Source organism: Lepisma saccharinum, chromosome 16, assembly GCF_977018435.1.
Source record: "Lepisma saccharinum chromosome 16, izLepSacc3.1, whole genome shotgun sequence".
Taxonomy (NCBI): domain Eukaryota; kingdom Metazoa; phylum Arthropoda; class Insecta; order Zygentoma; family Lepismatidae; genus Lepisma; species Lepisma saccharinum.
In genome coordinates, this window is record NC_139244.1 from 47,537,744 (window position 1) to 47,559,601 (window position 21,858).

General features: G+C 40.6%; 1 protein-coding gene across 1 annotated transcript; it reads right to left on the reverse strand.

The window, feature by feature from the left end:
• Positions 1-135: 135 nt before the first annotated feature.
• Positions 136-21,537, reverse strand: LOC146000061 (uncharacterized). Its single transcript, XM_083137388.1, has 2 exons — positions 21,045-21,537; positions 136-631 (listed from the first exon to the last, which is right to left on the reverse strand). The coding sequence occupies exons 1-2, from the start codon at positions 21,534-21,536 to the stop codon at positions 398-400; spliced, it is 726 nt and encodes a 241-aa protein (XP_082993514.1). The 5' UTR covers position 21,537; the 3' UTR covers positions 136-397.
• Between the last annotated feature and the right edge of the window lie 321 nt (positions 21,538-21,858).

Sequence of the window (21,858 nt, forward strand, 5' to 3'; positions counted from 1 at the left end):
AATAAATATTAAGAAAAAGGGGGAAAGTCTAGAAAAAGTCAAGAATTTTGGATTTGTTATTTTTGTAGCACCCTGTGTTTGCACAATGGAATGTGAGGTTCCAAAAATGAAGCAAAATACCTACAAAGCATGAAACAACTTCTGCAGGAGTGGGGCTCCAAATTTATTGTACTTCTAGATATCACATGAAAATGCATATTGGAGGTAAAAATTCATATAATCACAAAGTTTTCTTGTCTGGGGAGGCAAATCAGCTGAACGAGCCACATCCCCTGCTTCTCCTCTGGCGCCGCCACTAGAATGAAAATAACAATACACGACTTTGTCATATTTGCAGATGACTGTACACAACACTGATGCTCGTGCATGACGGAGATTTCAGAGCTGTGCTGCCACCTTAGTGGCAGATGAGAAGAAGCAACTGCGAAGACGCTTTCCTCTGGCCCACGGAAGCCACACACTCGAAGCTGCAGCAGTCTGAAGTGCTGAAGTTTGTGATAGAAAGTGCGTGTCCAGTGGGCGTGGCGCGCAGAGAGTACCGAGAGTCTTTTGTCAACAATCGTCCATCCTTAACGACTTCCACTTCCTTTTCGTGGCCTCCAGGATACAAACGCCTTTTCCACGACCATACCTGCAAAGGAAATGAGACGTTTGGTAACAACTGAAGAACATTATAATGGCACGTGTAGGACTGGGCGAACAAGACATCTAAAACGTGCAATACTACCACGGCGCACCCAAAGAGTTTTTAAGGGGGTTCAGCTGCTGGAAAGTCATTTTGAATGCCACTACGGATCGGAGAAAAGAGTAAATTAATTATATGTATACAAATGGGAGTTCACACTCCCATAGGCGGGCGCCCTTCGGTTCCTGTGATACTAATTCATTAATTAATATAATGCTATATAGCTGTAATGTCTCCTTGTAATGTAAGCAATCGTCACTTTGGGGTTTTAAAAAATTAGCTCTAAATATCTATAAATAACAACAAGCAACAGTCAATAGTAACCGCACCCACCCCGAACGTCTAAAATTACCGTATTTGACCCTGTTTTTCCAGTACAAAAATTGGTTTATAACCAATTATCGCATAATCGTCGATAAATAAACCAATGACAGCGGCGTGAATCTTTGGACACAGAAGATTAAATTTTGTAAGTACGTACCTCACAACAGTGTAGAAAATTTTGTCAAGAGTAATATTTCGACTATAATACACAAATCATTAACAAATAATGCGTTAACCTTCTCTTAAAACCGGAAAAATATTCACTAAACTGTCACGAAGAAATTTAAACTATATTCACGAGTATTCGGAGCATACTAATCTTGCATCAAATACACTTTACATAGTAATAAATTATGTTTAAGTACCGGCAATTTTGGTACTTTTTCTTTTTCAAAAAAAGAAGCTTTGCATAATGGTCGCACCCCACTTTTCTTGCAAAATAAATTGGCATAAAATCTGCGACGATTATGCCGTGAAATACGGAAAGTGTAACGTATTGTACATTCGTAACGTATACAACCATTACTAGATCATAATTGTTTAGAAATACTAATACTTCTCTCCCTCTTGATACTAAAAGTTAAGCACTCACCCTCTTGAGGTAGCACCAAAGGAAAACTAGCGAGAAGGCAGAACAGAGGCGGGAATACTTTCTGTGGATTTAGTTCACATCTAAATGCATACAATGAATGCATATTTGGGCTAAAATACAGTATAAGGTCCGAAATGGGATTTATACATTTAGCAACTAGGCTATAAGTATAACATTTAGGCGCCATAGCTGAATGTGTAGTCCCATTGTGATTGAATAGCAAAAAGTCGAATAATAAAACTAAATAATAACCCCAGAGGCTGGTTTAAATTTGGCCATTAGACTGGATAGTAACAGGGACGAGTTGCTCAACTTGCCTCTTCTCTGACGATTGACTGTTTCCACACATTTTACTCGGTTTCGATAAATAGAGATAGTAGAATCCATAAATGTATCGGGCAAAGTAAGGTATTGTAATTTGGTGGTATAGTTTATTTGGTGATGATTCTTCTAACGTAACCTATGCATTAGATGAAATAGCTCGCGGTGCCCGTTATCATGATGCTTTTGAGAAGATGATGCATCTCATCTAATGCATAGGTTATGCTGTGAGAAGCACCAAATTACCTTACTTTGACCCGAATACATGTTGAACGTTTGTGCGTTACTTTATAAATTAATGAAATTCAGCAACTTTTATCTTCAACAATGCCAAGGTTTTTTTTTATTCTTGTGGTGTGAAATAAAATAAGGTGACGATAATTTAAGGAGAGAAATAATTATCGAGGCAAGGCGGAGAATGTTCTGCAACCCTGTAATTGATAATAGCACGTATCGAAGGTGGGGTACAGGGGACTCGACCCTCCCCCCCCCAGGATTTTTTTCAGTTTACGTTAGATAAAATTAGGTTTTGGGCTTATTGAATAATGTGACAATAATTTAAGGTGAGAAATAATTATCGAGGCAAGACGGGGAATGTTTTATAACCCGTTATTGTTAATAGCACGTATATAAGATGGGAATGAGGTGCCTCGAGCCCCCCCCCCCAGGAAATTTTTCAGTTTACACTAGATAAAATTAGGTTTTTGGCTTCTTGTTGAGAGAAATAATTATCGAGACAAGATGGAGAATGTTCTATAACCCTGTTATTGTTAATAGCGCGTATCCAAGGCGAGGTGGCTCGACCCCCCTCCCTCACACACACCAGGAAATTTTTCAGTTTACACTAGATAAAATTAGGTTTTTGGCTTCTTGAATAATGTGACTATAATTTAAGGAGATAAATAATTATCGAGTCAAGATGGAGAATATTCTATAACCCTATTATTGTTAATAGCATGTATCCAAGGTGGGATTCAGGGGACTCGAGCCCCCCCCCCCCCAGAAAATTTTCCAGTTTACACTAGATAAAATTAGGTTTTTGGCTTCTTGAATAATGTGTTGATGATTTAAGAAGATAGATAATTATCGATGCAAGACGGAGAATGTTCTATAACCCTGTTGTTGATAATATTGCATGTAAACTTTTCTTAGGCTTTCGGTGTTTGTTGTCGCAGCGCACTTGAGCACTACCTATGTAGAGACTTTTCAGCGTTTGGAAGCTGTACAACAAAGGTAGCGCCACACGTAGGGCGATTCGTTGTAATTTCTAATCTCTGGAAGGCGCGAGAGGGAACGTTCTTGAATAAGATAAGGAGTCGAACTACTGGCAATATTAACTAATCGTTTTCACTGCGGAACGTTCTAGAATATAATGAGGATATAAACACGCGGATTCAATTTTTAGGTTGATCTGTACCAGTAGCGTACGCAGGATTTCATCAAAGGGGGGTATTTTTTTAAAACTTTCTCCAAATTCACATTACCATTGTTTTATTATACTTTAATTAAATAATAATACTCATAATTAATTAATAATAAAAAGGTAAAGTCTTCCCCTGTGCTTAGCACCACGCCATGAAGGCGTATAGGGGTGTGGGGGTAACGCCCACACTTTCTTGATCTGGTCGTGAGTGGGGGGTGATGTGATCAGCATCTCGCCCCTGACCGCCTTTTCCCCCAGGTACCCATGTCATTCGACGCTGGGTGAGCCGCTTCCAACGTTAGAAAAGTTCCCGGATTTGAACCGGTCGGGGATCGAACCCGGAACCTTGAGCATGGTAGTCAGACGCGTTACCGACTGAGCCACCGCGGCCACTACTAATAATACTACTAATACCACTACTACTATTAAGTAGTAGAGATCTACATAAATATAGTATTTATGAAAGCAATAAAACGAAATTAATTTCTAGTAATTCGATTGTGAACGAATTCTAGAGCATTTTTTCTTTCTTACGAAATAATTGTCTACTCAACGAGATGAGACATTTTAAGTGTGAAGAAAATCTATAAAAACAAGAAAATATATTAAAATTAATTGAAATAATCAAAGTACGGAACTCATCCAAGAAACTGCGGGGGTCTGGTCAGTAGGGCATCTGACCACCATGCGGGAGATCCGGATTCGATTCCCGGAATTGGTTGGAATTTTTCCGGCTTTGTCGCCGCATAAATATCCCCGATTATTCACATCTGGATTTTCTCACTGTTATTACCAACAAAATATTTTACAATAGTTAAGCTTATTGTCGTTTGAATTCAGAAATTCAAACGTGCCGCGGGAAGACTGATGACTGAGTCATTCTTGTCGGCCTAGCCTTTGTCTATACATTAGCCGCTTTCAACGAACCAAGAACTTTCTTTAGTTAATGCTCTTTGTTCATACAAAAAAAATAAATGATCATTGAACGTTGATGCAGCCGAGATACAAAACAACTTTTTTGCTCTTTAAAATCATAGTTGCCCGTATATATTATTTTCAAGAATTCGTGTTTATTTTCAAGGCATTTACTCTTAAAGACGCGTGTTTGGAATGCTGTACTTTTCTCCGTGCTGCATGGGAATAATAATTCAAATTATATTATTATTATTATTATTATTATTATTATTATTATTATTATTATTAGTAGTAGTAGTAGTAGTAGTAGTAGTAGTAGTAGTAGTAGTAGTAGTAGCAGTAGTAGTAGTAGTACTGTCGCAGGTCCTTGACCGTGATAAATTGGTCATTTTTATTTTTCCACGGCATTTTTCATAATATTTCAAAAGCTCAAGGGGGGGCAGGGGCGGCGCCAGAAATTTTCGACCAGGTGGGCAGAAGCTCCATATTGATAGATTAGGGTGGGCAGTGTAAATGTAAGACCATATATAGTATATAATACGTATGTATCCTCTCTATTACACTCCCTATTTTCCTCTTACTTCTTTTCCCTTTCCTTTTCTTGCTTTCCTCTTTATTTTTTTAATCTATTCTCGCATCTTGTTCCATTTCCTTGCGCTTTGTCTCTAATGGACACAATTATTTCAAGGAAGTGTTTACCCATGCACAGCCATACCCCAGCCATACATTCTAATCACATTCTTTCATGCATGTTAATACAGTGAAATAAATGTGAATTAGGTTTATGATTTTATGTATTCGGCGACAATGATAGAAAGTGCGATGGTAGACAATCGTGAAGTTTCTCGTAATTTAAATGCATGTTCCTGAGATAGTATTTTCATCGTATGAGTTTTTGACTGAAAGAGTTTCCTTATTCCTTGGGGGTCACTTTTCCTACCTTACAGGGTTTGTACAACTGACAAATCTATCTGAATGTTTGTAGTAGCGGCGATTGGGTGCCAACATTTGAGGGGCAAGGACAATAAACTTTTCTTGGTACGAAAGGCTTAACATAGAGGCCATAGTGCGGGGACAAAAAGTGGCAAAATGTGGCGGGCGAACTGCATCCCCCGCTTCACGCTCCTCCTAATCGCCGCCACTGAATGTTTGGATTAAAATGAACGTCTTATTAGGAATGGTTTAAAACACACATGGAAAACCAATTCTTTGTTCATTGTCCATTCCTAGGCTAATGAAAGGCTACTTTGACAAAATATCACTCATAAGTAACAAACAAGTAAGATTGAAAAATATGTTCAGAATTGAAGAGATTATTAGCTAAGTTGTTATTCGTTTTCTGAACTGTCATGTTACTAATGCGGGAGAAGCAATACACGTATGGCTACATATGCATATTTTTTGAGGTAAAAAAGTGATTTAGGATCCAAGGAATTAATCGAAGTTGATCACTGTACCAGTAATAATTCATCAATTTTTCATAGATGACTTGGGCTGTATGGCGTGACCATTTCGAACACACTAAAATGTCAACCTCTATCCTGTGCAACATACCCTGGAAACTTTATTCGTTCAGGGCAACGAGTCCCTGGCCCCTGGAACCACTGTCAAAGTAATAATTTATGAATTCATGACGGTTTGTATTTTGAGTGTCGTCATGTGTTTGTTTACGCCCCTTCGTTGCTTTCATGAATCTTATCGTAGTCATTATCAAAATTAGCAGAAAAATGACTTAAAATATAGCAAATCAACCACAACTTACTCTTCCAAAAATGGAGTTTCATTAGTTCATACCTCTTAGAAAGTTGAGGTGGTAGTTTTATTTGCACAGCGTTTCATTAGTGGATCAAGGCAGCTAATTCCGTGAACAATGACGTTGTTTTCCGAAAGTCTCAAATATTTGTCTCAGGCAATCATCCTCTTAAAATGGACGCATCTTCTGTGGTGATAAAATGACACGTTTGGTGCGAGTTCTTTCTGTATATTTTTCCCCAATGGCATATCGCTGTCGCATTATAATGAAGAGGCCCTGTGTTCGCCTCCCCCTTCCTCTGGTGGAAGCACAATGCACACTGCTTCAGACTAGGGATGGCCAAACGGATCCCGATCCGAAAATTACGGATCCGGATCCGAAAATTACGGATCTGGATCCGGATCCGGATCCGAAAGTTCCGGATCTGGATCCGAATCCGAAAGTTCCGGATCTGGATCCGGGCCCGAGAGTTTCGTATCTCAATCCCATTATAATATTACCACACCTTAAAAGGTATTATGATCTTCGATTACAAAGAAATTTTTCGTTCGTCCTACAAGAACTTTTTTCAAGTGTTGTTCCTAACATACTTTGCTACGCATCGGCTAACACACTCGTGCACAAAAATAATCTTACTTGTTTAACATAAAATGTCAGAGGTGATTTTGTAAATGCCATTGAAACGAATATGTATTCGAATGTATTCGAATTCGAATGTATTGGAAATGAAAACACACATAAATGTGAGACATTCCATTCCAGGATGAAACCTTTAACACATACAACAAGATAGAAATGTTATACAAAAATTATGCAATTGTTCTACAGTTACAGTTTTACAAATTAATATAAAACATTATAATATATGCAGTGTTATATAATTACAAAGTGTAAGACTAACAAGGGAGGTTATCTAAGTGTCCCCCTCCGATTTCCATGAAACTTGGCAGGTGTATAGAGGGGCCCAAAGGAAGAAATACGTGTTTGTTTGTTTTGGCTAAAAAACTGTTTTAGGGGGCAAACCCCCTCAAATGTCAAGATGAGGACAAATTGAAGTGAGGATCTGACCCCTGTGTCCCTCCGATTTCCATGAAACTTGGCAGGTGTATAGTGGGCCCCAATGGAAGAAATACGTTTTTTTTGTTTCAGCTAAAAAACTGTTTTAGGGGGCAAAACCCCCTCAAATGTCAAGATGAGGACAAATTTAAGTAAGGATCTGACCCCTGTGTCCCCCTCCGATTTTCATGAAACTTGGCAGGTGTATAGAGGGGCCCAAAGGAAGAAATACGTGTTTTTTTTGTTTCGGCTAAAAAACTGTTTTAGGGGGCAAAACCCGCCTCAAATGTCAAGATGAGGACAAATTTAAGTAAGGATCTGACCCCTGTGTCCCCCTCCGATTTTCATGAAACTTGGCAGGTGTATAGAGGGGCCCAAAGGAAGAAATACGTGTTTTTTTTTGTTTCGGCTAAAAAACTGTTTTAGGGGGCAAAACCCGCCTCAAATGTCAAGATGAGGACAAATTGACGTGGGGATCATCTGACCCCTGTGTCCCCCTCCGATTCCCATGAAATATAACACGTGTATAGAGAGGGCCTATGCTCCCTGTTTCTTCCTATGCCATATTTACGTGGTTTCGGGGTCAGATCCCCACTTCAATTTCTCCTCATCTTGACATTTGAGGGGGGGGCCTCTATACACCTGCCAAGTTTCATGGAAATCGGAGGGGGAGACTTAGACCTCTCTTGTAAGTGTATTAATTAATTACAAATCGCGCACGCGCGCGCACACACACTATATATATATGTGTATGTACATTCTTTCTTTCCAAAGAAGCGCATGTGGGATGGCAAAACGGATCCGGATCCGAAAATTCCGAAACCGGATCCAAAAGTACCGGATCCGGATCCGAAAATTCTGGATCCGGATTCGAAAGTTCTGGATCCGGATCCGAAAGTTCTGGATCCGGATCCGAAAGTTCTGGATCCGGATCCGGATATGAAAATTCCGGATCCGAAAAATTTTAGGATCCGGATCTGGCCATCCCTAGTTCAGACTACACGTTAAACTGTAGGTTTAGTCCCGATTAGCCTATCTGAGCATAAAAGTGGGCTTAAAAATAAACTAACAAAACAGTCTTCTGGGTACTTTGTGACATAACTTTCTTTTCTTTACTTCAGCTGCATCTACAGATTCTGTTGACTTTTTCGGCTGATTCATGTGGCAAAATTTATGTGTGGAACGAGGATTTCTAAATAGGATAAGCCAGTCATTACCAATTCTGTAGCTTTTTCCATACATAACTGGTTTATTAAAATTTATTCACTTCGGTATTGTAGTGAATATTGTGATTCTTTCTTATTAGTAGAACGAATATAAAGTTGATATTTCGCATACCATATTGATATTTGAAGATGACAGGTATATAAAAATTGTAATGAAATAAAAAAGAAAGCCCACTTCTGGAATTTCAATGCAGAGCTAATTAAAACTATATTATACACTCTAGCATACTTAAACCCGAAGATTTATGGCTGCAGCAACACAAGCCTTCCATCTGTCCCTATCCAGGGCAAGATCAATCCAGTCTTTCCCATCCTTACTGATTTATTTTAGGTTCATCTCAACGTTATCCCTCCATCCTCGTCTTGACCTTCTTACGGGTCGCTTACCATCAGGTTTCCCAACAAGAATCCTGTAAACTATTCTTTCCTCTGTCATTCGTGTCACACGGCCTGTCCATCTAAGTCTTCTTGATAAAATTATTCTAATAATAATTAAAAAGTCGAAATAATTTATTGTGTTGCTGGAGGAAGTAACGCTAAGATGATGTTTTGATTTGTTTATTTGGAGATTATTTTAACCATACGCAGGCCGGGATTTATATACGTATGTGGAGGCCTGGAGCTTACAGAACGAAGACCTCACTCCACTCCTCTCTACACAGTTTCAGTTATAACTTCTTGCCAAGTTACATTGTGTGGTTTGTTATTATACTTTTTACCACATCCAAAGTACCTATTTTTTTCATCGTGTGGTACTTTTCAAAGCAATCTTTCCCAGTGAAGGGCCGAAGCTGCAGTCCTCAAGTTCACCCTAAATTCTGATCAAATCTTGATCATACCCTGCATAATTTTGAGTCTCCTAAGCCTACTACCTGCTTTTAATCATGGAAGTATTAATTTGATCACAGTTTTTGTTTTAATATCTTTTTATGGGTTGATAATATGTGAACATTTCTAGCATAGATGATATTCACAAGTAAAATATACATGTGAACACCAAAATACACTTATTTATTGAAGAATTTACATATCCCCAAGTATATGTACTTATTGAATTTGATTGGGTGGGCAATCGGGTGGGCACAGGAAATTTTGGGTGGGCACTTGCCCACCTGTGCCCACCCCTGTCGCCGTCCCTGGGGGGGGGGGTTTAAACCCTGTAACACCCCCCTTGCGTACGCCACTGATCTGTACAACAGAATCGGTTAATGAGACTTCAGAGGTAAGTGTGACAATTCATACAGTCGATTAGTGATCAGTCAGCGTCCTTTGGTTGCTTTATGAGATCTAGTGATTCGAAAATGAAATGGACTAAATACCGTAAAGTAACGAAGTCTACTACTAGTTCCAGTTCGGGTCCAAAGCTGAAGACATTGACGACAGCGGAACTTCCGGGGCCTCAGTGTAGTGCTAGTTCGGATCGAGGGTCGTAGGTAAAACGACGGTATGAGGATAGTGATATAACAGCACGTATTCATTATTTAGCTTATGTATAGTTAAAGTCTGAAAAAAAAAAAGCCTGCCGTGGCAAGGAAATCAATGCCGAATAGATAAAGAATTGAATTTTTATTGAATATCAAAAAAGGATGTTAGATTCAGTTGATGAAAAATTCCTAGTAATATTTTACGCATATTATTACAAGTACTAATAGATCTTGCATAATCATTGCCTTCCAATAAGTTCGGCGGAAAAAAATAACCCTGGATTAAACAACAAGTATATTTTCATTATGTAATTTTAGTTATTTTATTATTTCATTACTTTCATTATTTAATTTTTGTACTTAGTAAGGCTTTCGGGGTGGGCGGGGGTCCGGAACCCCTGGCCCTCCCATAAATACGTCCTTGGTAGTAAAGTCTTCGAACGAGTGAGAAAAACGAAGAGGGAGAGAGGGGGCAGTGGACAGAGAGTGTGTAGAATGAGGATAGTCACTCCACTATGCGAACTACTCGAGCGAGTATTGCCTCCAGTACTTTTTCTCAGTCATTTACACGAGAGTAGCTCGCTTTACCTTACTCCGTGGGTTTAACAGAACAATTTAAAATGTTAACAAATGTAATTGGGTGCTTATAGGTATTTTAGAAGAGATAGTGGCGTATATGGAGGGTGAGCAACTTGACACCCTCTAATTTGCGAAGGACAAGAATACCAGCGCGCCTTTTTCCAGATGGTGTGGTTTCTGATCTCACAGACAAACACCGACTACAGAAAGCTCTTGACGAGTTGGAGAGATACAAGAAGGTACAGAGAGAGTAAAAACTTTTTTGAACTAAATTTCATCCTGGCGTTTATATTTCCATGAATTAATTTGATGTAATGTTGGTTGTCTATAGCTCAAGGCGTTCAGGCATTACAAGTTAACCCTACTACTTTTCCGGAAATGCCTTTGTTTCTAAGAACAGGCAAATAGACTGACTATTCGTAAATTGTGGAGAAATGCAACTCAAAATTCAGTTTACATTTTGTGAGTTGAATGTAATTCCATTTCCCTGGATTGTTTTGTAATAGGCAGTGAAGGTTTACTCGTCAAAATGGAAGTCCACTTTGTGCTCATCTGGTTTGGCTGGTTGATTTGGAGTTTTAAGTCCACTTTATGCATATATAGGCTAATCAGGACTGGACCTACGGTTTAAAGTGGGATTCGAATCACTATGTGCCTCCACCGGGTAACGAACCCGGGACCCCTTGAATACAAGGCGACGACGCTACCACTACGCCATCGGGGAGGCAATGCTCAACTAACTAATCGAAACTGGACCTACAGTTTATAGTAGAATCCGAACCAATGTCAATGTACCTACACAGGATCGAACACGTGACCTCTTGATTACAAGGCGACAAGGTTTACTAAGGTGCGCGTCAAGTTAACTTTGCAGCAGGTTTTTGCATATGTAGACCCAAACGTTCGCACAGAATATAGTTCTGCTGAGATGGGTTCTATTCCGACACAACTGCATACTTGCAAGAAAACAGTTATTTAATTTGTAATATATAGTCAAAATAATACATCCATTAGCAGGCAAGGACTTGATTGGTTGCAATCATTGAGCAGACGAACTTGGAACCGCAGATCCGCCAACTGGGCTGTTGGTTGCGCGAAAGTAACACTTAAACTCATGAGCGAGTCGAGAGGGACTTGAACACGTTGCATAGTTCGTGGAATCAGTGATACCAGTGTTGTACACCCCCACCATTTTCACCCTGTATTTGTCCGTGATTCATTGATAATCGTGCTATGCAGCGGCGAGAATGGCTGAACCGAGGTCTGTTCAGCGCGCGGTTTTGCCCGAGATATCAGGTGTCAGCGCACATTCCATTTATGTGATGAAAACACCAGGCAAGAAGAGGCCTCTTTCCGTTCAAGAATGGTAGTGTTTAATGATTTCTCTGCGCGACTGATTTGGAAGAAAGTGTACGAGGTTTATACTCCACCGCAATGAACTTCGAACTGTCGCAGCCAAGTGAGAGTGATTTGTCGTCAATGTGCGCACGAACTACGTCTCGGGTGTTGAATGATTTGGGGTTTGTTTGAGTGCAGAATATTTGTTGTTTGGCGATACAAGAATCTCCGCGATATTGCCGTGAGAAGAAATATGTTTATTATTTGTCAATGCGGCGTGCATTAAACAAACCGTGGGAGGATACCACCGTGCAATACCACCGTCAGTCTTTCATGAAAGAGCACTGGGTTGACCGACGGGAAAGGTGGAGGGGGAAGCTTATTGTTTCACACATTGGCAGTAATGAAGGCTTTATTGAAGACGCACAATTAGCCTACTGTTCCAGTGTAAAGAAAGTTAAGGAATGGACAGACCAAGATTTGAATTCTGTTTTAGCGAAGTGATTCATGAATTGATGAAACCAGAGTAATAGTAGCATACAATACACTACATTGTATAATATCACCAATAACAAATCATTCATTTTTGTGTGTGTAAACTTGAAGTGCGTGTGTCTTATAGTAACGGATGTATTTCGAACGAAGCAACCAAGTTTTTACAACCTTGGTGACAATGAAGTTCGACCAGAAAGGAATACGTGATTAAATGCAGAGAGGCATAGGCGGTGGAATGGGTGACCCGCAGAAGTGACGCATGTGTGTAAGAGGAGGCGTGTGAGCAGGTAAGAATCGTGATCCCAGCATGTTGCACCCAAGGTCACGTAAAGAACGAAAACGGGGAACTATACGCGTGACATTGAACTTCGACCAGGCACCAGACCCATACGGAAATTCCAGATAGTGGTGCATTCGATGGAAGCATGACGTCACGGACACGATAAGGGAGTCCGCCGTATATAAGCGCGTGCTGTGCACCGAGGAACCGCAGTGCATCATCACCATGGCCAGGGGCAAACCTATTGACAACACCGTGAGGAGAAGAGTGGTGGAGTTGCAACGGGGTGGACTCAGTGAACGGGAAATAGGCCGCCAACTGAACTTACCCAAGTCAACCGTCCACTGCATTATCAAACACCACCAAAATACGGGTACTACAGAGCCAGGTAAGGCCCCCGGTCGAAAACGCCTGCTGAGCGTGCGTGACCTACGGATATTTAGGCGCTATATCCAGACCAACAATCATGTTTCTGTGGCCGAATTACGACTCGAGAACGCTTTCACATTGAAGTGTCAACCAGAACCATTCGCCGTTACCTACAGCGATGCGGTTACCGAGTGTACAAGGCGAGACGTAAACCCTTCCTTTCCATGTTGAACAAAGGCAATCGACTACGGTGGGCACGAATGTACCGGGGATGGACATTTCGGCAGTGGAACAGGGTTTTGTGGACGGACGAATCCATTTTCAATGTTGTGTACGGGAAAATACGGAAAACAGTCATTTGTCGGAAGGAGGAACAGAATGAAGCAAAATGTTATGCACGTCGGGTACAGAAACCTGCGTCAGTGATGGTATGGGGATGCATGACGGCATCTGGGGTTGGCCCACTACACGTCTGTGAGGGCATTGTGAATGCACACGCCTATACACGCATACTGGAGCGGCATCTTCCCACAGTGCGAAGGCACCTGTTCCACAGGCGGCGTCTCATCTTTCAACACGACAATGCCAGGCCTCATACAGCGCGGCTGACAAGAGAATGGTTGACTCGCCATCACGTGCGAACTCTGCCATGGCCACCATCGAGTCCCGACCTCTCGTCCATTGAGAATGTGTGGCGTGTTCTTAAGCGACGTGTGCAACAGAGGGGACCCACGACAGTGGCTGCTCTTATCGCCTGCCTGCAGGAGGAATGGCACCGCATCGATGTGGAATACCTTGAACGACTCGTCTGCAGCATGCCCCGACGCATTGCCACAGTTAATCGCCGACGGGGCGGCGTCACACCATGGTAAACAGGATCCCCTCTAACAGTGGTCGAACTTCAATGTCACGTGTAGATGGACGAAAATGTTTTATTTTGTGTGGACACCATACATTGCTGCGTTGCAGCGGAAATTTATGTTTTCCTTTGTTCCATGTAGCCTGCTGAATAAAATATGTTCAGCATATGCATGTGTTCTCCTTCTTTCACAACACACTCCTATATTTGTGACTGGTCGAACTTCATTGTCACTAAGGTTGTATTTATTTATTTGTAAACCAAAAACAATAATACAACATTACATTCAACAGGGACCTGTCGTTTACTTTTACATTTTTTTTTCTCTTTTTTACGTGCTCGACATATACACACAAGCCCTCATGTTTCGAAGATATTTCGCGATTTATATTAAGCAATGACACATTTATTACATAATTTGTGCACAGAAAGTTCTTTAAAAATTGTATGGTTCAGGAAACAAAAAGCAAAAATAAATTCCGCTTGACATACATGTACGGGTTTTGATTTGTTGTGCGGTTGGCAATACTGCGGATTTTCTCTTTGTCTGCAATAAGAAAAGCTCGGCAGTTGAGGCAAGACTGGGACGGGAGTTTCAGAGCCCTGTTGTCGCGCGGTTTGATACATAAAATCTGCTCAAACTTAACCTGTCGCGGGGCTTAGTGCCTCGCTCAACGATTACTAACATCTAGAGAACAATACATTAAATTCACCTAAATATCCTCAGGTCACCGTTAGCACGCGCTCTGCCTAATAGTAACTTTGTTAACCTTAAGTTACCTCTATTTGTCTATTTAATTTAGGACCATTGCTATGAAGTGTGGCTTGATACGGAACACACCCTAAATCTTCCTTCATTTTTCAAAGATAAGAATTGCATAAACCTCCATTTCAGTTTGTTCAACTTCTGTAATACAAGCGACAAGAGAAAACGCAAGCATCCGAACTTTAGCAGATGCCCAGTCTCAACAGGTTAAAAACAACATAACGTATTGCACAGTTTTCTTAACTCTGTCTATATTCTTGAGAAACTGCCCCCTTCTTTTCTCGCCAGAAATGAGGCGAGGATATACATCCCACGCTTCCTTGCTCCTGTTTCCAGCCATTAAAAAGTGAGAGTGAGAAATTTACCGTTTCTGCAGTCATTTATTTGCTTCGCGGTTCACGGAGCAGGCGCTACGTGTCGCCACCTGCGAGTCAGTTGGGCAAGGTCGGATCGAGAAAATAGTGCTTTGTTTTCTCTCTAATTAGATTAACGTACACTGAACCCTAGAATGCAATGACTGTAACATTACTAACCTATATATTATATCCAAGCTCGGATCTACGGGAAGTGCGATAGGGGCGAAGCGTATTGCATGTATATTTCGTTTTTCTCATCGGTGTAAGGCATCTTGGAGATTTAATAGTGGCAACACTGTTGTATATACGCCATGAAACAGAACCGGTGCTTCTCGCATATACCACACGTTAGTCTGATACCTAACCTACCTCCCAGTAAATGAGCTCTTCCTTCCAACACTAGGCGCATGAGTAGTGACGAGAGGAATAGAGTATCGTTGATTGTAGTTGGCGGTCTAAAGTTGCGTAGATGTGTAGTTCAGAGCCCAATTCATTTGAAAGTTATGACAGTGTACGACTATGATGGTGTTATCTTAGCGCATACCGTACCTCAAGGACAGACCGTCAATCCGCAGTATTACTGTTCATTTTTTGAACATAACCTGCGACCTGCGTTGCGAAAGAAGAGGCGACATTTTCTGCTGAATCCTCCAATCATTTTGCAGGACAATGCTCGGGCGCATGTAGCGCAACCTGTGGCTGATAGGTGCTCTACCATCCTCCATACTCCCCGGACCTAAGACCCCGTGACTTTGATTTGATCCTAAGATGAAGGACATTCGTTTCCGAAATGTTCCAGAGATCCTTCAGGCAATAGAACCATTCGAACCATCAACAGAACAGATGCTGCTACAGGTATACTACGACTTCCACATCGCTGGCAACGGTTGTACACAATTATGGTGACTACATTGAAGTGTTGTAAAAGTTTCACAGAGGTATCTCTTTTGTAACATTTGTAAATAAGTAGTTGTCACTCTAAATCTCCAACCCACGTATTTTGTAAGCCTTGTACTTCCGAATAATTACTACTACTATTACTACAACGACCAGCACCACCACACCACCACTACTACTACTACTAACACACACACATACTGTGTCCAACGAAAAATTAAGGATAATTCCAGATATAAAACAAATGCAAAACCTGCCGGTGGTAAGTAAAGTTTATTAGAAACACTCCGTTTACCCTGTTTGACAGAAAATACTGTATTTTTCTCTGGCTACTACGATAAAGTTGCGGCTGCTTAAAGAAGCAGGCCTGGATGACATGTCAGTCTGACGCTACTCACACTCTCGACACGCTGTGTTGTTCATGGATGCGTTGGTGCTTGCTCCCATTAGAATATGGCTCAACGCGCCCATGTTGATGGGCTTATGCGAGGTAAGATCAACAGCCTGAACAAACACAGATGTCCGAGAGCTGAATGTCCAAGAGTGTCATTTCCAGACTCTGGTAAAGGTTCCAACTAGATGGAAATGGAAATGATTGTGGATGCCTAAAGGCTACAACACCACAATAACACAGGTATTTACAATATAAGGTACAAAAAGATCTGACACATTTTAATCGTGGATAAAACATAAAAGAATGAAGATACAACGGATCTAATAGCATCATAGCAGACAAACTCAAAAAGCATTATGTCTGTTAGTACACTCGTACATGTCTTCAGTTTGTGGCACGGATAATATTAAAACAAAGGCCGACTTCTTGCCAGATTCGGGCAGCATACCAAAATCCACAGTAGCTATATTCAGGGGTGCTCATCCCCCCCAAGGCTAATGCCGCAATCCCCCCAAATCATGTGGTAATCCACATGAAGTATTTAATTACGATAGCGTGTCTACTGAAGGTAACATTTTTTTTTAAGCTTTATTGAACACGATACTTGATCTGCCCGTCCTTCTTAAACAGAGGTTTCCATCCCCCAGCTAGACTTTGGATGCATTAACCCTCAAAATATTTTGGTGAATACGTAATAATTGATTTTATTTTAATACAATAGCCTGTTAAACTGTCCATATTTGTTAATGGTTCAAATTTTCGAAATAACGGAAAGCTAGCAATCTCAAGTGTCATAATTATATAAATATTATTTAAACAGTGTTTGTGGTTGGAGAACAAGATTTCAATAACCCACAATTTGGGTATTTAACACAAAGTCTTACACAACTTAAGGTCGAGAATTACAGAACCCTAGCCGGGACGAGAATATAATAAGGTGGCTCCTTCAAAGAACTCACCTTCTCTGCTTGGGGTATATATATATTATTAATCCATAGCAATAATTACATGGATTTCATCTTAAGTGCAAATTTCACTTGCTAAAGCAAAATTACCCTGCAACATTAAGTTAGAAATGCGAATTTGACACTATTTATTTTCCTGTTTTATAGAATAAGGTGCAAAGCGTTACTATGAAGTACACAGTTAGTACAACTAGTGCAACATAGGTTACAGGGAATCAATAATAGAATAATATTGCTAATAGAACCATATGATCAAACTGACTCACCTGCTTTAAATTAAGCAGTATACCGACACAAAACATTATATTTTAAGAAATTATATTGTTAATAAATATCGAGAATATTGTTTATGTCTTGTAATCCAGCTACAGTATAATTCTTCATATCGTCTCATGAAAATGCCAGACACACATTTTTGTAACGCAAGATTTCGAGCGAAAAAAATTTTATATCCATTTCTTTGCAGGTTTGCAAGAAAATTAATTTAATGGGACTTCAATACTTTCATAGGATTCCTCGATATTTATTTTTCCCCATGTTCGGCGCCGAAACGTGCGCATACCATATCGCTAAATATAGTCCCCAAATATAATTTCGAACCCTAAAGAAATCCCTTGACTATCTAAGATGTTACACTTTATTAAGAGCTCCATATTTCCTCGCCTTAAATTTAATATTCAATCCTTCAACCTAGATATTAATCCCTCCAAAAGAAAAAAAATCTTCAAACCACATTTTCCGCTACAATCTCAGACGAAATATTAATACACAAGAGTTGGATATCCCCCAAATTTAATGCTCAGCCCCCCCCCCCCTAACTAAAATTCCCACGATAATATAAGATTTAACAATGATATTCAATAGTCGAATATTGCCCTCCCTCCCCCAACGTTTAATCCTCAATCCCCCACCAGAATCCACGTGTCGATTTAAGACCAAATGTGTAAGAGTTGGATATCCCCACTTCCTTAATAATAATATTACCCGTTACGATTTCCTTGGCAGTCTAGAATTTGCTATTTATGTAACAGCAATGGATAGTTAATAACGTAATTCGAAATAGTTATGTTTAACATTAACGATGAGCGATTATGGATAAAATCTCTATATTTCAACCAGACATTATAATGTTGGGATAGTTATTAATCAGTGGCGGCGATTGGGTTCCAAAACGGGGGGGGGGGAGCAAGATGCCAAAACTAGAGGGGCAAGGACAGTTTACTTTCCCTTGGTAGATAACGTTTAGCATAGTGCGGGAGCAAAAGTTGCAAATATTGGGGGCCAACTGCCGCCCCTCGCCACCCCTAATCTCCGCCACTGGTTATTATAAATACGAAATTAGAATTGATATTTTGAATGTTCTAAATGCACGTAAAATAAAAAATTCCAGTAGAAAGTTTTTATCCCGCACTGATCTTAAGAAAAACAGCCTTGCGAAGAAATTTACATTAAATTTGATGTGTATTAAATAGCCACAATTGATTGTATTTTTAATAATACTGAACGTCAGACGCAATATTTTCTGCAAGTACAATGAATCATCTCTTTCCCTTTCTCCATCTATATTATTCTTTCATTCTCTCTCTTTCATACACTCATACCCTCTCTCATACATGTAACTTTGAATAGGCCTATGCAAGTATGAAGATATAATTCAATACACACAAAAAATGCTATTTATTTTATCTCCTTCCCTGTCCGCCCCCCCCAAATAATTGATTAGGACGAAAGTGACGAGTCTGTTCTCATCACCACGATAATTAATACGTTATCTGACTTTTCTTCACGGATCGTGGAATATGTTGTATGCTTCAGTCTTTCTTTCTTGCTGTTTACATGCTTGGACAGAGTGAATGGAAAATAAAATTAATTAGAAGAAGAAACTACATTTTTCACCAATGAAAAAATATGAAATTAGTATTGTAAATATTTTAAAATAATATAACCTTCATTATTCTTCACAATCTGCGATATAATATGAAACTGTTTGTATTTTAAACGTAGAGTGTCTTCCTACAATTCTATTTCATTTCACACATATCCATTGTGCAGCTGGCAACCCTGAAATTACGCCTAACTCTATAGGCAACCCGCCTACACCTTGTGTAAGTTGGGTTGCCAAGCATAAAATGTCGTCGTCCTGAAATAGCTTTAGCCAGGGTTGACTGAATAAAACCTTGAAATACCTGTATGCATAGGCGTGCGCACGGGAGGGGGCAAGAGAAGGAAATTGTCTCCCTAATTCTCTCAGTTAGATATTTAGTGCAGAGGAATCTTATCATCGTTATTAAACAGTATTTTGCTCTTAAAAATTAAGTATTTTCAAGCAACTACGGAAGGGGTGCATTATTTACTACATAATTGAACTATCCAACTTTTGTTCTGTAGCAAATGTCTTTCCATTAACACTCCCGCACACGTTATTCGTTAGTTGTGTTACCGCTATGCGTTTGTTTGCACTATACATTGGAAATCAGTAGCAGAGATTGGGTGCCAGAACTGATGGGGAAAGGGGGGGGGGGAGGACAGTTTAATTATTCTGGGTAGACAAAGTTTAATATTAAGAGGTCATCATGCGCGGGTAACCAACCCCTCAACGCCCTCCTAATGCCCGTCACTGTTAGAAATAAATAAATTATATGTAGTTGCTTTGAATCTTACGAAACCATGTGTACCGCATATATGTAAATTAGTCCTTGAACCACAGAGGGGAAATAAAGAAGGGCGTAAAGAACGTTAGTGTCACGGAAGTTCGAATTCTTCTAATACAGTGATTTTCGGCGAGTACGGACACATTCTACATACGCTCCTCCTGTTTCGTACCCATCAATACAATAAAACAGTGATATGAAATGAGGTTTTTCTTTCTCCGATTGAACTTTCATCAAGAATTTCCTGCCCCTAATCACAGACTCTTCCTGTATGTATGCCATCCTTGTTCCTCGAACATTCATCCTGTGACCTTCTTGATACAAGTTGTCACCTTACTTATGCTCACCAATAAATCATTCGGTAATGACAAGCTAATCCTGGTATTGCACCCCAAAATTGAATTTTAAGGACGCTCAATAACAAATTGAGGGGTTAAAGTTCGTGATTCAATTGTGAGTACTTAGATTGAATATTGGACTAGCAGTCTGATACGTGTGTCTACTTCACAAGTAATTTTTGGCAGTAGAATCTATTTTTGAACACAGAATAATCCAGCAAATTGATTTAACTGCGTCACTTGCTGTACCTTATTAACTGCCTTGTTCAGTTCTGTTTACTCTCTGGACCAATGAAATATTTATATATATAAACACTGACAATGTTTTCTGACTTTCGAGACCCGACCCCGCTACAAGTAACTCCCCAATTGTCCTCTAGGTGCAGAGTCAACACAGAAATTTTGGCGGTTCCCATCGGGAATTCCTCACCCCAAAAGCGACAGCACTAACCATTTGGCTACGAGGAAGCCCTGGGGCCCAAATATACGTATAGTCGAACTTTGACAATGTAACTAAAATCTAGATTTATACTCGTAGAAGCCTCTTTTGGAAGCGGAAATGATTAGGATTTGTCGGTTTGGGCAATGGTTGATCAGAGTATCTTTTACAGAAAGGGGCACCCGTCTCTGCTCACCCCTGGTGTCATCCCTGTACAGTGGTGTGCCCAGGATTTTCTTAAGGAGGGGGTTACATTCTTTTATTAGTATTCAGCCCTGACTTTGCCACCCTTTCCTGCCTTTGACGTTCTTTTATTAGGAATGCTGGGCTAAAGAGAGGAGGATTATCACCCCACCCCCCTTGGGCTCACCACTGTTCCTGTAAAATAGTCCCCTGTGTATTTCACCGTGCTGTGAAGCCATGAAGGCACGTAGGGACTCTACCAGAGGCGTCACCAGGGAAGAGAATGTAAGAGGTCGGTCAATCCCTTTTGGAATATGACACTGTTCAATGCTGGGACCAAGAGGCTAATGCTTAGCCCCAACGACCATTCATTGGATACGCCACTGCTCACACAAGCTTTTACAGAACACACTTACCAGAGGTTCTGAGGAATTTGTCTGGGCTTCACAACGAAGTTCGACGGTGTCCCTCAATTTCGGGCAGGTGGTCGTGTAGCTCTGCAACTTGAGCGCGACACCGCTCTCCTCGTTCGGCGACACTTCGTTGTCATCTTCCAAGTTAAAGAGAACGAACCGGGGCTGCAGGATGTCAAAATCGTTTTCACGTTTCCTGAACGAAATCGACTTTTCGGAGAGAGGGGGCGACGCCCTGGAAGGGCCAGCTCGCCCCGGAACGAACAGACGAACCACTGGCGGTGGTGGCCGGTATGGGACAGGACGAGGCTGCTGGTTGAAAATGCTACCGCGACCAGGTTCGAAAAGAATCGTTCGAGCGGGTCCTGTCGTCGGGTTGAATCTTCTTGTAACGAAAGGCACGTCCTTCTGAGCTAATATCGTTGGCCAAAGAGCTACACACGCAGCAAGAAGGAAGAGACTAGCGAGCGCTCTGCTACCACCTGTCAGCTCCATGGCGTAACTGCAACTGCTCCGCTTTCACTTGCTCTCTGAGATGAAATATACTTCGAGATTTTCCATCCGTAACGAAGCAGAAGAAAGTTTAGAATATCTCAGGCGGACAGTTGGGAGTTCAATAGCGTAACGTGGCGGCAGTTGAGGAGAAACGTAACGCGTTACCTTACGTCTTCGTAATTGCGTTAGAACCTAGTATCGCGTTACTGAAATTATATGGCTAACTGTAACGTTAGCGCGTCACTTTATTTTTAAACTTGTAAACTGGTCAGTTTTTATTCAATAGAACAAAACGTGTGATTTCTTAACAAATGAAGAAACG

Bases quoted from the DNA above. Each gene is read 5' to 3' on its own strand.
- LOC146000061 (XM_083137388.1), bottom strand. From the start codon at position 21,536: ATGGAGCTGACAGGTGGTAGCAGAGCGCTCGCTAGTCTCTTCCTTCTT. The intron at 632-21,044 runs GTAAGTGTGTTC...TTTCCTTTGCAG, and splicing joins CAAATTCCTCAGAACCTCTG to GTATGGTCGTGGAAAAGGCG.